The following is a 16399-nucleotide window of genomic DNA, read 5'->3' as shown; positions in this document are numbered from 1 at the left end:
GTTAAAGATTATAAACAAATTTAAACAATTTTGTACGTTTATTGAATAAATGAGTAATTTTTATTTAAATGTTATCTTTACAAATTCAATTATACCACAACATAATATATAGCATAATAAAAATGAAATATAAAATGAAACAGGAAATATAATTTGAATTAACTTAATGCTTGCAAATAGTAATAAATCATCAATCATAATAAATCAATTGTTATAAAAAAAATTGAATATTGACGAAGTTTTTATTGTCTAGTAGTAAATCACTGCAAATGTTTAACTATTGTTTTCAAATCCAAAACAAATACCTGAAAAATTAGAGAAGATTAGATTAGTTTATGTTAAACAAAGTATTAAACCAAAAAAACTACTGTTTGTATTTTATTGATTTCATACAATTTTCTGTTAGTTATATATTTTCAGTCCACCCCCAATAGACTGTTATACTATTTTATTATTTATGCTATGGGAATTATTCGTAAGACAGTATTTCACAAAACCTTTGATTACATGATCTCGACTTATTATTTGTATAAAATGTGTTTAAACGCTAAATATTTTAAAATAATCATTAAGCTAAAACTTATATTAGAACAATAGAAGATTGATAGACAGATTTTGGTTGGACATGGTATGGAATTCTCTCCTCAATACACAATCAATGCATGGGTTCCTCAAGGTATTGATTTAGCACCTGAGCTTTATAATGATGTCAAAACTGATATCCTTTAAACGAACAATACACTCTAAGTAACCTTCGCTGATGACAAGTCCATACTATCCACAGATAAATATATACATTTAGCTGCGTACCATTTAAATCACTTTTTGTTAAAAGGCCACATGTTACATTTTTTGTTTAAAACGTTTTGTTTTTTTTCCATACAACAGACATTTGCGATACTGACCCTCACAGGGATATAACATTTTTAGTCAACGGACACATATACGGCACAAGTACTCTTTTAACAAAACTTATAAAATAAAAATGATATATAATGATAATAGATGGTCAAAAGGCCAAGTGTCGTAACCCATAAAAACATAAGTTTACAGGAGACACTTTAAACAAGATATTTACCATGTTTTTATCTAATTCGCTAATAATTTTTTTTAATGTGATATCTGGATAATCAATAATCTTAAGAATTGAAAGTTGGTAATAGTTATTTATATTGTTAATTTAGTTTTATTTATGACTTAGTCGAGGCTTACAGCATTTGGCTAAATAATAATTATAATTTCATAATAAACATTTGTGATGATTAGGGAACGGATTTTATTGTAATAAAAAAATCAAAATATGTACATAAATATGTAATTATTTTTATTGAAATATGTAAAAAAAATATTAAAATATGTAAAAAAAAATTTTAAAAAGTATATCGAAAAAACGTATTAGTAGATATTAAAAATTACAAAAAAAATATTTTATAAAAGAAAGTAATACAAACGATGTAGGTATATAAAACTAGTATTATTCTGGAACATAACAATGCGAAACAACATATTGTTGAAGGTTTGCAAATGAAAAATTGCGACGGTTTGGTCGGAGAATACTCTTATATTGACTAAACGACCGTTCTACGTCTAATAGGAATATCTGTGCGAATTAACATACGACACAAATCGGTATTAAAAGCTGACAAATTATTAGAAGACGTAGATGGCTCTGAACTCAGAAAATTTTGTTGACATTTTTTTTTACGATCTCTATTTTGTTGGTGCTTAGATGTAGATATATGCTGAGTAACTGAATAACGCTGATTTATTGATACTGCCTTTTCACAGCATGAACAGAATAATATTTCTCCATCACTTTTAAATGTCTCGTTAGGAAACTCTTTTAAATAAAAATTCGCTTTTGATTTCGATTTCACAACTTTTGGCATCTTAAAAATTAGAAACTAGACGTCAACTAGTACACGAGATTTCGCGTAAAAACTACGAATGCTACTAAAAACGATTGTCGAGTATGTAGGTACCACTTCCTTATTTTATATTTATATCGTCCGGCATTACCAAGATCGACATTAACTGAACTAGTTTTAATCTATATAGTGGCATGCCACGTGCCGGAAATAAGTACGTAAATGCCATTTAGATAACGATAACATTTGGTGGTCGTCAAAAATTATTAATCTTGTTAATTTAGACAAAGCAGATAATGTTTAAAGTCGTCGAAAATTAAAAATCACTAAAATACATCGCCCGGTATTTCCAAGATCGTACGTACCCACTATGCAATATTTTGTTCTAGCAATGTCAATAGGATGTCATTTTGGAACATGTAACATCACAGATTGCGTTCCATATAAGTACGTTTAACATCCCTGTGATCTTTTTTCTACCGCAATGATGTCTTTCATAAAACATCTTTTGAACGTCACTTTTCAACATCCATAGAACAGTTTAAAACAGCTATCCCTGTGATTGTAATTTTACCGCAGTGATGTATTTCATGAAACATCTATGAAACATCACTTTTGAACATCCGTATAACAGTTTAATACAACCGTAATATGCATAAAAACATATTCCTCTATGAACCATTAATGGATGTTACAAAGTAACAATATTTGTAACATCCACATTTAACAGTTCAAAATGTACAACTATAATATGCATAAAATGTTCCAATTTAAATAGGCACACATAGGATCATAAAATTTTAAATAAATTAACATCAATTTTGAAAAGTAATCATATTTTATTACATACAAGTTCACAAAATATATTAAATGTATTTAGCATTGGATCATAATTAAATAACTGCATGGCATAATGATGAATTGAATGCCAAGCCAAAATTTAAAACAAGTTTCCACGTAAATAGGTTCTATAACAATTACTTTATTCACAATAATATCATCAATAGGGAACGGATTTTATTGTAATAAAAAAATCAAAATATGTACATAAATATGTAATTATTTTTATTGAAATATGTAAAAAAAATATTAAAATATGTAAAAAAAAATTTTAAAAAGTATATCGAAAAAACGTATTAGTAGATATTAAAAATTACAAAAAAAATATTTTATAAAAGAAAGTAATACAAACGATGTAGGTATATACAACTAGTATTATTCTGGAACATAACAATGCGAAACAACATATTGTTGAAGGTTTGCAAATGAAAAATTGCGACGGTTTGGTCGGAGAATACTCTTATATTGACTAAACGACCGTTCTACGTCTAATAGGAATATCCGCGCGAATTAACATACGACACAAATCGGTATTAAAAGCTGACAAATTATTAGAAGACGTAGATGGCTCTGAACTCAGAAAATTTTGTTGAAATTTTTTTTTTACGATCTCTATTTTGTTGGTTCTTAGATGTAGATATATGCTGAGTAACTGAATAACGCTGATTTATTGATACTGCCTTTTCACAGCATGAACAGAATAATATTTCTCCATCACTTTTAAATGTCTCGTTAGGAAACTCTTTTAAATAAAAATTCGCTTTTGATTTCGATTTCACAACTTTTGGCATCTTAAAAATTAGAAACTAGACGTCAACTAGTACACGAGATTTCGCGTAAAAACTACAAATGCTACTAAAAACGATTGTCGAGTATGTAGGTACCACTTCCTTATTTTATATTTATATCGTCCGGCATTACCAAGATAAGTTTTATAATCAAAATAGTGTGTAAACATATAATTAGGGTTCAGATTTTGTAGCAAAAAAGTACGTAAAATAAGCATTTACTTAATTTAAGCTTAAAAATACAAAAAAAAAATAATTACTTTCATCGTATTTAACGGACATGGCTGGCTCTTCGAAAAATATGTCCGACTGATGAGTATAGATATACAGTGCAAAAGACATGTAGTGCCACGATATGTCAAAGTACTTATAAAGAAAATAGAAACTATCACAGAGAGGCGTGAGTACCTACTTCATTAATATTGTTTTTAATAATAATAACTAAAAGTTTATTGCAGGGCTTGAAATCAAAACGAAAAATTTAATTATAATTTCGTGTAGGTATCCATATTTGTTTTTCTGATTTAAATTAAAAATAGTAGGTAGGTATATTAATTTTATAAATTTATGATTTTTATGTTGTTGTGCCATATCGATTTAATTGTGGGTAGGTAGGTATTAAGCATGATTTTTTAATTAGAATTTGAACATAATTTTTCTTTTTTTTCCAAATTAAAATAGGTATACATCGATTTTACATTTTTACGATTTTAATTTTGAGATTAACGATGAAACCAATTACGAAAAACCTGTCATCGTTTGCGCAGCTGCGGAACAGTTCTAAGAAAACGAAGCATTAATTATTTATTATTAGTTATTACATAGATTATTACCTACATAGTACCTATGATCAACATAATCCGCTTATCGGCTATCGTTGAATTTTAAATCAATTTGTAGGTAATTTATAAAAATTAAAAAATTATTTTACCTAGGTACCTAAAAATTATAGTTTCAAATTTTTTTCGATTTCAATATACATTTTGAATATCATTAAAAGAAATATTTGATTTTGATATCAGTTTATTTTAATTTATTTGATGATTTTTAAAGATTTTTTTCGATATTTAAAAGCGATTTCAAGCCTTAGCTGGTTAATTGAACAACAAAATGTATAGGTACAAGTAAAATAAAAAAATATAGTTAGGTACAAGTGGCAAACTCATCCTATTATAGCAATCAGCTTGGATGCAGATGAGTTGAGTTCAATTAAAATGAAATGAATTAATATTTCCATACCTACATTAAACAAAACAATATAACAAATGGTGGGAAGGTGGGTGCCACTCTACTGTACACTAGGAACTTTAAATTTTTTTTAAATTTCAAATATCAAAAATGTGTCAAAATTCGAACTTTAAATGCTTATAAAAAAATGTGTATTTTAATATTTTTCAACTGCTATTGTAAACATATATCAGGTACCTTGTATTAAATGTTCACAATTTTTGACCCAACAAATAAAATTTCATTGAAATTTATAGAAAAATAATAAAAATTTAATTTTGAAATTGTCTGTAAACAACTCAAAACAAGTCAAAATATTTTGAAAATTTTATCGAGTATAAGAATTGATAAAATAAACATACGATATAAATTCAAAGAGTCTGTGGTTCGGGACTTGATGCATTTGTATGTTTTTTTGTAATGGTCGTAGATTATATTCTAGGTGAGTTATAAATTTGTTTTATGAAATTGCGAAATTAAATACTAAGTTTGAGTTTGGTCGGAGAATACTCTTATATTGACTAAACGACCGTTCTACGTCTAATAGGAATATCCGCGCGAATTAACATACGACACAAATCGGTATTAAAAGCTGACAAATTATTAGAAGACGTAGATGGCTCTGAACTCAGAAAATTTTGTTGAAATTTTTTTTTTACAATCTCTATTTTGTTGGTGCTTAGATGTAGATATATGCTGAGTAACTGAATAACGCTGATTTATTGATACTGCCTTTTCACAGCATGAACAGAATAATATTTCTCCATCACTTTTAAATGTCTCGTTAGGAAACTCTTTTAAATAAAAATTCGCTTTTGATTTCGATTTCACAACTTTTGGCATCTTAAAAATTAGAAACTAGACGTCAACTAGCACACGAGATTTCGCGTAAAAACTACGAATGCTACTAAAAACGATTGTCGAGTATGTAGGTACAACTTCCTAATTTTATATTTATATCGTCCGGCATTACCAAGATCGACATTAACTGAACTAGTTTTAATCTATATAGTGGCATGCCACGTGCCGGAAATAAGTACGTAAATGCCATTTAGATAACGATAACATTTGGTGGTCGTCAAAAATTATTAATCTTGTTAATTTAGACGAAGCAGATAATGTTTAAAGTCGTCGAAAATTAAAAATCACTAAAATACATCGCCCGGTATTTCCAAGATCGTACGTAGGTACGTAAATGTCATTTAGATAACGTATAATATTTGGTCGTCGGAAGGAAAAAATCAAAAATTACTAAAATATGTACAAAATATGTCTTTATTTACCAAATATGTAAAAATATGTATTTATACAAAAATATGTAAAATACATTTGGGTTTATTTTAATTAGAATGATCTAAATCGTACACATTTTTTATCAGATTAAAAATATCTCATTTCAATAAAAATATGTATTTACAATAAAATCCGTTCCCCAATCATCAAATATACTTGGTTATATCATAGGCGACTGACCGTTTTCGCTCAGAATCGTTTCTCTTATACAATGGTATTATATCATTGGATTCAAATTTAACACCATCCATTACAGTGACCCACTTGTAACCTACTGTACAGTATATGGACATCCACTTGCCCACCTTTTTTAAATAATATTTTTAAAGGGAATTTCAAAGAAATTGAATAATTAAATGTGTTATGTGTAGTGTGCACTCTAAGTTGAATGTACACAGCAAAGTTTACCCATGCTGACATACGTTGGTTAGTATTATACATTAATACGTATTACGTTAAAAATTGTTCTTATTCTTATATTCTGATTTTTTATATCTTATATTTCTTATTCTCATTCTAACTCAGAGTTATAAGTATTTAAACTTTAGACAAACGAATTGGTGGACAAACATTTTGAGGGGTAACCCCGTACCACTCCACTCCGCCCATCTAAACTTTAAATACTTATAACTCATAAACTACTTGCCCTAAATTAGATTTTTATGAATCAAAATACTTAGAAAAATATTCTAACCTAACCTTGATACTTTATACACTAAATCATACACTTATGCACAAACAGCACGGGGTCCGCGATTTGCTGCAGGTAGATTGCCTACCGGTTGATATACTGCTGGGAATTAGAATTTTTTTTCCGGGCAATGGAAAAGTTGAGATAAATTTTGAACACCATACACCGAATATTAAATAACGAATTGAACAAAGTTTGAGTCATATAGAGTTGACACATTTAACGAGCAATGAAGTGCACAGGATCAGCTAGTTATTGTATAATTATATAATATTATTATTTAATAATATTAATTATTAATTATTCTTGTGCATTATATCATGTGCGCATGATCGTTTTATCATGCGCGCGTAGCGTCTCCAATATTTTTTTGGTTGCGAGGAATTTTGCAAAAAATTTGATTTAATTTAACCGTTCGATTTATAGATAGGTAGGTGAATCATTGTAACGCAATAACTGATAAATATTGCAAATAGTTTTTTTTTTTTTTTTTTTTAAATAAGCATATCCAAATTATTGTTTTATAGATACGTGAAATAATTTGTCACCAATAATATAGGTAATATTATTTTAATGTCATAATGGTACTTACCCATATGATCCATACATAATAATACCTATTATATATTTATTATATTGATCATGATATCGATGTAGCAGAGTTGACCGAGTTCTTGTTTTCGTAAGACGGTAAATAAGCGCTAATATAGTGACATTCAGTTAACATACCATTTGTAAACACTGGAATGTTTAATTTTCGTTTCACATGTCTCTTAACACTGTATATAAGATTATTAAATATATGCATTGCTATAATAAAGCGTCATGTAAAAACAAGTCGAAAAGCTTAACATAAATACGTGTTGAATATTTGTTTCAAAAAAAAAAAAACTATTAAAAATAAGAGTTGTGGTTAGATTATGAAAATGATTTGAATTAGTACCTATTTAAACCTTCATATTATTGTATTATATTATGTTGATTATTGTTCAATCGTTCGATCATTGAGATTATATTGAATAAAATAATTAAATAAAATAGAACATTTTTCAGCCACGCATACTACAATATAACTATATACTATAAAATATATATATGACGATAAAGTTGCACATCACATCACACAAGTCTCGCTCGAATATCGGTCAATGACCTAAGAATTTATGATTATAAATTATCATATAAATCGATCATCGATGACATTGTTTGGTTTATAGGTATCTACTAGCTACCTGGCTATTAGCTACACACACCAAGAGTGGCTTTTTTTTTATAGGAATTTCATATTATATAGCACTTGACGTCGCTGCAGATTTATTGTTCATTTTGAGTTTGACCTTAGTGTATGCATTATAAAACAGACAACGGCGGTCACTCAATGTATAAATAATTAAAAGTTAAATTACAATTTAACAAATTACCTAAATTTTGAAACTGCATATCTGTGCAGTATACAATTTTAATAAAATTAATAAATAATTAACACTGCAAAATTAGAATAAATATAAAATGTAATAAAAATTTTAGTTTTATGAATTTTTTTCTGGCATATTTTGACTTTTTTTAGCACATATTTATATGTATATTTTACAATTTAGAATGCATATAAATATATGGTCTTTATTTATAATAATATAAGCGAATATACCGCACATTATACTAATATATCATAACTAATTATTATTGATTTCAAAATGTCAGCATTGAGTTTATATAATAATAATTAAAACACCTACATATAAAGGCGAATTTTGAAGTTTCGCCTAGTATGTAATATTTGTAATATATTTGCAGTAAAAAAGAAGATTCTCGTTTTATAATATAACCGTTTTAAAATACATAAATAAATCATTTTTTTTTGTTATTACCTCTAGCGACGGCACCCCATTGAGGACTCAAATTTTAGCACCCCGTGGCCATTGATCCCCTCCCTAAATATGCCACTGGTCACTGTAACGGATGGTGTTAAATTTGAATTCAATTATATAATATCATTGTATAAAAAAAGCGATTCTGAGCGAAAACCGTCAGTCAGCCTATGATATTACTATAAATATATTTGATGATATTATTGCGAATAAAGTAATTTATATAATATATAACCTTTTTACGTGGAACCTTGTTATACATTTTCAATCCTTATAGCTATAAAAGTTGTTGGACACCAGAATTCAATATAATAACAATTAAAAATGTTTAATATGATTATTAGGTGAAAAACGAAAAATGTAGTGCTAGAAGGAAATGGTGATTTAAAAACTTAGAAAAGTTGTTGGAGTAATTTTTCTTCTTGTACGATGTGTATTTATTATTTACATTGACTAGTATGTTTTACACTAATCTATATCTGCCATAACTTCAATGAATAATTTGATTTTTATTATTATGTTAGTTTTTTTTAAGATGTTTTAAGCTAATAAACTTATGTTAAAGCAGCTCACACAACATTCATTTAAAAACACATTATGCATATACATTTTATTTTAGCATTAATGAAAATAGAGATTGACAATTTGGGGCCCAAAAATGTAAATTGTACCTACGTGAATTGTTAAATCGGGCCCTGGTGCTACTGTTTTTCGTTTAAAAATTCTGATCTCTGGTACTTTTTGAAATAATACAATTACATAATTGCTTACTAATTACATCGTACGTGTAGTGATTACGAACTACAAATAGGTAAGTATAAGTGCGTACAACCAACAAATTATGAAAATATGGAATTATCGACTTTAATATTTTAACTATTTACCTACTATGAACATTACAATACACTTTTTCAATAATAATATAAGCATAATAAGAAAAAGATAGAAGTCTCTAAGAATAACAAACTTTAAATTACAAAAAAATACTTAAACCCTTTATTTTTCATTTTAATAATATAATGTAGGTAAACAAAATCATAAAAACTAGAACTTCAGGTCTTTAAAAAAATTGCTCAAACTCTTTTCAAACAAAATATTGATAACATTGATAGTATCTACACGGCCATACATTGAATTCGTATATATCTATATTATATTTCCCTATGTAACATAAAATAATTTTTCAATTAATGAAGGAAAAAACTGTAAAAAAGTTTGTAGTTATTACAAGGCCATTCCACACGGATATACGTCAATTCATCGCGAGTCAATTCATCGTGTGTCATTTCATCGTGGTCAATTTATCGCGGCGTCAATTTATCGCGACACTAATTCATCGTGTGTCAATTTATATATATTATATTTTTAAATAGCTACTCCAGAAAAACCTAGAATGACGTTATATTATTACTGTGGCTGATTATAATCTCCATTACGATAACGATGAGTGTTAACTAGGCCAGTTTATGCCCCAGTCGATCGACAACTGATGAACTTTATTTATATTGCCGCGTCGCCGTTTTTGTGTTAGTGCGTTTTCCTTCTTTTATACAATTATGGCTTTTGAAATATTAAAAACTGAAAGAGGAAAAAGTATGCTTTCATTCAATGGTTATATTTTCGTAAAAGAAAAAGAAAGTGACGTTAAATCAATATGGAAATGTAACCAATATTTTAAAAACAAATGTCGAGGACGCGTTCATTTAAGTGATGGAAAAATATTAAAAAGTACTGACCATAACCACGTTCCGAATTCAACAGACACTAATGTTAAAAAAACTCTAAATTTACTAAAAGAAATAGCTACCAATAACGTTGATGCAAGTTCTCATTCTGTAGTAGCTACAGCATTATCTCAAATCCCTACAGAATGTGCGGCTCAGTTACCTAATATTCATAGACTCAAGCGTACTATACAACGACTACGTAAACAACAACTTCAATTACCAAAAGAGCCAACCGATTTCAATTTTAGTATACCTGACGAGATGACAAAAACCACTGACGGTAATCTTTTTTTACAATATGACAGTGGTATTAATACAGACAGAATTTTAATTTTTTCAACAACAAATTTATTAAAACTTATGACGCAATGTAACAATTGGTTTTGTGATGGCACATTTTCAAGTGCTCCAACTTTATTTTATCAAGTTTATACTATTCATGCAGTACAATATTCAAATGTTTTACCATCAGCTTACGTCTTATTACCCGATAAAAAAGAAAAAACGTATAGACGTATGTTTCAAGCATTAAAAAGTATTACTACTGGATTATGTCCTAAAACTATCATGGTTGATTTTGAAAAAGCTGCGATGAACGCGATAAATTATGAATTTCCAGAAACAGAAGTAAAAGGATGCTTTTTTTATTTTTCACAGTGTATATGGCAACAAATTCAAGATGACTCAACTATTTTGAAGAAACTTGCATAGGATGCATGGACAGACGACAAAAAAGAAGAGCACCTAAATTTGACATTTCAGTTTGGAATTGCTATTCATTGATTTCGCAAGATTTACCTAGAACTAATAATGCAGTAGAAGGATGGCATAATTATTGTTTTACTTCAATTTTTAATTTCAATGCCATCCAAGTATTTGGAAATTCATATTCGCGTTGAAAAAAGAAGAAAATATAAATAAAGTAAAACTTGAACAATATATAGGTGGCGAACGTCCACCCGCAAAAAAAAAATACTTTGACAAAGCACAGCGTTTGTAAAATATTTGTTATGATTTCAAAAATAGAACGACTGATGAATATTTACAAGGAATAGTACACAATTTCCAATTGCAAGTATAAGTGTATTATACATTGTTTTATACATTTTAATTCACAATTTATACATTATACCAGTGGTTGTCAACCTTTTTGGGTCCACGGCTCCTTTTGATTTTGAAATAAAATATACGGCTCCCATACGAACATTTAAAATAAACAAATTTACATTACTTATAATAATTTTAATCTAACTTTATTTAATGATAAACATGTAATTAGGTATTAATAATAGGAAATATTTTTTTGAGATTTATTTTTTACATACAATTAAAAAATTAATACATTAATAATAATTTTAATTTTTAATGGGACGGCTGTGCTTGTTTTTGTTGCATTAAATCATCAAATCGTGGGGTAAATTTTGATAGTGCGATTCTCATTTCCTTTTCGGTATTTAGTTTTCCTCTGTATTTACTTTTGATAACTGCTAAGGCCGAAAAACCCGTTTCACATAAGTATGAAGAAGCAAATGGAATTAAAGTCCTGATAGCCTTATTGGCTACGATCGGATATTGCTTCTTCATAGCTATCCAAAATTCTGGTAAAGATAATGATACAAATTTGGATTTTGATACTGAATCTGAGTACAAGTCTATCAGTTGTTCTTGTTCAGTAATTGTTAATTCTGACGGTAGATCAGTAGTAAAAGGATCTTTAATCCAATTTCGTTGTTGATCGTCCTCGGGAAAATAATTTTGGAAGTGAACAATAAGTTGTGATAAGTGTTCCATAGATTATATTAGAGGCAAATGATTAAGTACCTACCTAATTGTAAATAGTAATCGAAATATGCTATTACTCGATATCGCAAACCCGGTTATCGACGGTTATCTCACACATGCAACATGTAATATGTATTGGTGCGCCGAAATTTTATTTTTAGTTTCTATTGCGAACGCGGCTCCCTTGATAATAACCCGCGACGCACAGGTTTAAAACCCCTGCATTATACAATTTTTACAATTTTATTCTATTTATAACTTTTAATAATGACAGACCTTTCTAAAAAAAAGACAACATTTTTAACCATACCTACATAAAAAAGTAAATGTGAAGACAGTCCTAAATCTGTATTAAAATGGGAAGGAAAATGTTGGATTTAAAAATATTACATAATATATATACCTATATGCGATAAATTAACTCTCGATGAATTGACGTCGCGATGAGTTGACGTCGCGATAAATTGATTACGATAAATTGACGCGCGATGAATTGACTCGCGACGAATTTACGTGTCACCATTCCACACTATAGCATTTCGTACTACACACAATTTTAGTCACAGGTCTACGGTGTTTAGAGAGATACTTTTTGCCGTGCGAATCGACGGTGTGTTTTATATTGTACTTATTATTATAATAATTATTATTGTCGTGGCGCAAATCGTCAGCGGCTTTTTATTATTATTGTTTTTTTTTTCCGAGGCGCGAATCACCCCAATCTTATTATAATTGTTATTTGCCGTGGCGCAAATCGCCATTTATAACTATTGTAATATTATCATCGCAATGCGCGAGTCGTCATATTATTATAACTAGGTATGGTTTGGGACTTGTTGCACTTAAAATTATCGAAATATACAGTCAAAATCGTCAAAACATGCAGCTATTTTTTTTATTTTAAGTTTATTAAAATTATAAAAATATAATATATTATTAAAGAAAAAATTTTGTCTAACTAAGTTTGAATTTATATTTGTTTGAAGATAAGTCTGTATGAGTATAGATCTCATTAGGATTTACCACAACTATACAATTGTCGTTATTGTCGATAAAAAGTTTCATTATTAAGCGATAAAGAGACTACCGCAAACAGACGTATACCTATGCGTTAGATACGACTGACTACGACCATCCAATTATGATTTTTCCAAACAATTGTACGTTTATAAAAATATAAAAATATAAAAATATAAAAATGCGATGTACAAATATGCTAAAAATTGCTCAAATATGCACTTTTATCAACATAATATGACGAAGTATGTTGATAAAAAATATAAATATGCAAACTCAAACTTAGTATTTAATTTCGCAATTTCATAAAACAAATTTATAACTCACCTAGAATATAATCTACGACCATTACAAAAAAACATACAAATGCATCAAGTCCCGAACCACAGACTCTTTGAATTTATATCGTATGTTTATTTTATCAATTCTTATACTCGATAAAATTTTCAAAATATTTTGACTTGTTTTGAGTTGTTTACAGACAATTTCAAAATTAAATTTTTATTATTTTTCTATAAATTTCAATGAAATTTTATTTGTTGGGTCAAAAATTGTGAACATTTAATACAAGGTACCTGATATATGTTTACAATAGCAGTTGAAAAATATTAAAATACACATTTTTTTATAAGCATTTAAAGTTCGAATTTTGACACATTTTTGATATTTGAAATTTAAAAAAAATTTAAAGTTCCTAGTGTACAGTAGAGTGGCACCCACCTTCCCACCATTTGTTATATTGTTTTGTTTAATGTAGGTATGGAAATATTAATTCATTTCATTTTAATTGAACTCAACTCATCTGCATCCAAGCTGATTGCTATAATAGGATGAGTTTGCCACTTGTACCTAACTATATTTTTTTATTTTACTTGTACCTATACATTTTGTTGTTCAATTAACCAGCTAAGGCTTGAAATCGCTTTTAAATATCGAAAAAAATCTTTAAAAATCATCAAATAAATTAAAATAAACTGATATCAAAATCAAATATTTCTTTTAATGATATTCAAAATGTATATTGAAATCGAAAAAAATTTGAAACTATAATTTTTAGGTACCTAGGTAAAATAATTTTTTAATTTTTATAAATTACCTACAAATTGATTTAAAATTCAACGATAGCCGATAAGCGGATTATGTTGATCATAGGTACTATGTAGGTAATAATCTATGTAATAACTAATAATAAATAATTAATGCTTCGTTTTCTTAGAACTGTTCCGCAGCTGCGCAAACGATGACAGGTTTTTCGTAATTGGTTTCATCGTTAATCTCAAAATTAAAATCGTAAAAATGTAAAATCGATGTATACCTATTTTAATTTGGAAAAAAAAGAAAAATTATGTTCAAATTCTAATTAAAAAATCATGCTTAATACCTACCTACCCACAATTAAATCGATATGGCACAACAACATAAAAATCATAAATTTATAAAATTAATATACCTACCTACTATTTTTAATTTAAATCAGAAAAACAAATATGGATACCTACACGAAATTATAATTAAATTTTTCGTTTTGATTTCAAGCCCTGCAATAAACTTTTAGTTATTATTATTAAAAACAATATTAATGAAGTAGGTACTCACGCCTCTCTGTGATAGTTTCTATTTTCTTTATAAGTACTTTGACATATCGTGGCACTACATGTCTTTTGCACTGTATATCTATACTCATCAGTCGGACATATTTTTCGAAGAGCCAGCCATGTCCGTTAAATACGATGAAAGTAATTATTTTTTTTTTGTATTTTTAAGCTTAAATTAAGTAAATGCTTATTTTACGTACTTTTTTGCTACAAAATCTGAACCCTAATTATATGTTTACACACTATTTTGATTATAAAACTTATCTTGGTAATGCCGGACGATATAAATATAAAATAAGGAAGTGGTACCTACATACTCGACAATCGTTTTTAGTAGCATTTGTAGTTTTTACGCGAAATCTCGTGTACTAGTTGACGTCTAGTTTCTAATTTTTAAGATGCCAAAAGTTGTGAAATCGAAATCAAAAGCGAATTTTTATTTAAAAGAGTTTCCTAACGAGACATTTAAAAGTGATGGAGAAATATTATTCTGTTCATGCTGTGAAAAGGCAGTATCAATAAATCAGCGTTATTCAGTTACTCAGCATATATCTACATCTAAGAACCAACAAAATAGAGATCGTAAAAAAAAAATTTCAACAAAATTTTCTGAGTTCAGAGCCATCTACGTCTTCTAATAATTTGTCAGCTTTTAATACCGATTTGTGTCGTATGTTAATTCGCGCGGATATTCCTATTAGACGTAGAACGGTCGTTTAGTCAATATAAGAGTATTCTCCGACCAAACCGTCGCAATTTTTCATTTGCAAACCTTCAACAATATGTTGTTTCGCATTGTTATGTTCCAGAATAATACTAGTTGTATATACCTACATCGTTTGTATTACTTTCTTTTATAAAATATTTTTTTTGTAATTTTTAATATCTACTAATACGTTTTTTCGATATACTTTTTAAAATTTTTTTTTACATATTTTAATATTTTTTTTACATATTTCAATAAAAATAATTACATATTTATGTACATATTTTGATTTTTTTATTACAATAAAATCCGTTCCCTATTGATGATATTATTGTGAATAAAGTAATTGTTATAGAACCTATTTACGTGGAAACTTGTTTTAAATTTTGGCTTGGCATTCAATTCATCATTATGCCATGCAGTTATTTAATTATGATCCAATGCTAAATACATTTAATATATTTTGTGAACTTGTATGTAATAAAATATGATTACTTTTCAAAATTGATGTTAATTTATTTAAAATTTTATGATCCTATGTGTGCCTATTTAAATTGGAACATTTTATGCATATTATAGTTGTACATTTTGAACTGTTAAATGTGGATGTTACAAATATTGTTACTTTGTAACATCCATTAATGGTTCATAGAGGAATATGTTTTTATGCATATTACGGTTGTATTAAACTGTTATACGGATGTTCAAAAGTGATGTTTCATAGATGTTTCATGAAATACATCACTGCGGTAAAATTACAATCACAGGGATAGCTGTTTTAAACTGTTCTATGGATGTTGAAAAGTGACGTTCAAAAGATGTTTTATGAAAGACATCATTGCGGTAGAAAAAAGATCACAGGGATGTTAAACGTACTTATATGGAACGCAATCTGTGATGTTACATGTTCCAAAATGACATCCTATTGACATTGCTAGAACAAAATATTGCATAGTGGGTACGTACGATCTTGGAAATACCGGGCGATGTATTTTAG

General features: G+C 28.0%; 2 protein-coding genes across 2 annotated transcripts; one reads left to right on the top strand and one right to left on the bottom strand.

Moving 5' to 3' along the window:
* Positions 1–10131: 10131 nt before the first annotated feature.
* Positions 10132–11013, top strand: LOC132935514 (uncharacterized). Its single transcript, XM_061002097.1, has one exon. It carries the CDS (start codon positions 10132–10134, stop codon positions 11011–11013), a length of 882 nt encoding a protein of 293 aa, XP_060858080.1.
* A 651-nt stretch (positions 11014–11664) lies between these two features.
* On the bottom strand, positions 11665–12093 carry LOC132935506 (zinc finger BED domain-containing protein 5-like). Its single transcript, XM_061002084.1, has one exon. The coding sequence runs from the start codon at positions 12091–12093 to the stop codon at positions 11665–11667; it is 429 nt and encodes a 142-aa protein (XP_060858067.1).
* Positions 12094–16399: the final 4306 nt, after the last annotated feature.

This window comes from Metopolophium dirhodum, chromosome 1 (assembly GCF_019925205.1).
Source record: "Metopolophium dirhodum isolate CAU chromosome 1, ASM1992520v1, whole genome shotgun sequence".
NCBI classification, from domain to species: domain Eukaryota; kingdom Metazoa; phylum Arthropoda; class Insecta; order Hemiptera; family Aphididae; genus Metopolophium; species Metopolophium dirhodum.
Note: the sequence above shows the minus strand (reverse complement) of the source record. Positions and strands in the feature narration are given on the sequence as shown.

What these genes read in the sequence shown, in the direction of transcription:
- LOC132935506 (XM_061002084.1), bottom strand. Translation starts at nt 12,093, where the DNA reads ATGGAACACTTATCACAACTTATTGTTCACTTCCAAAATTATTTTCCC.
- LOC132935514 (XM_061002097.1), top strand. Translation starts at nt 10,132, where the DNA reads ATGGCTTTTGAAATATTAAAAACTGAAAGAGGAAAAAGTATGCTTTCA.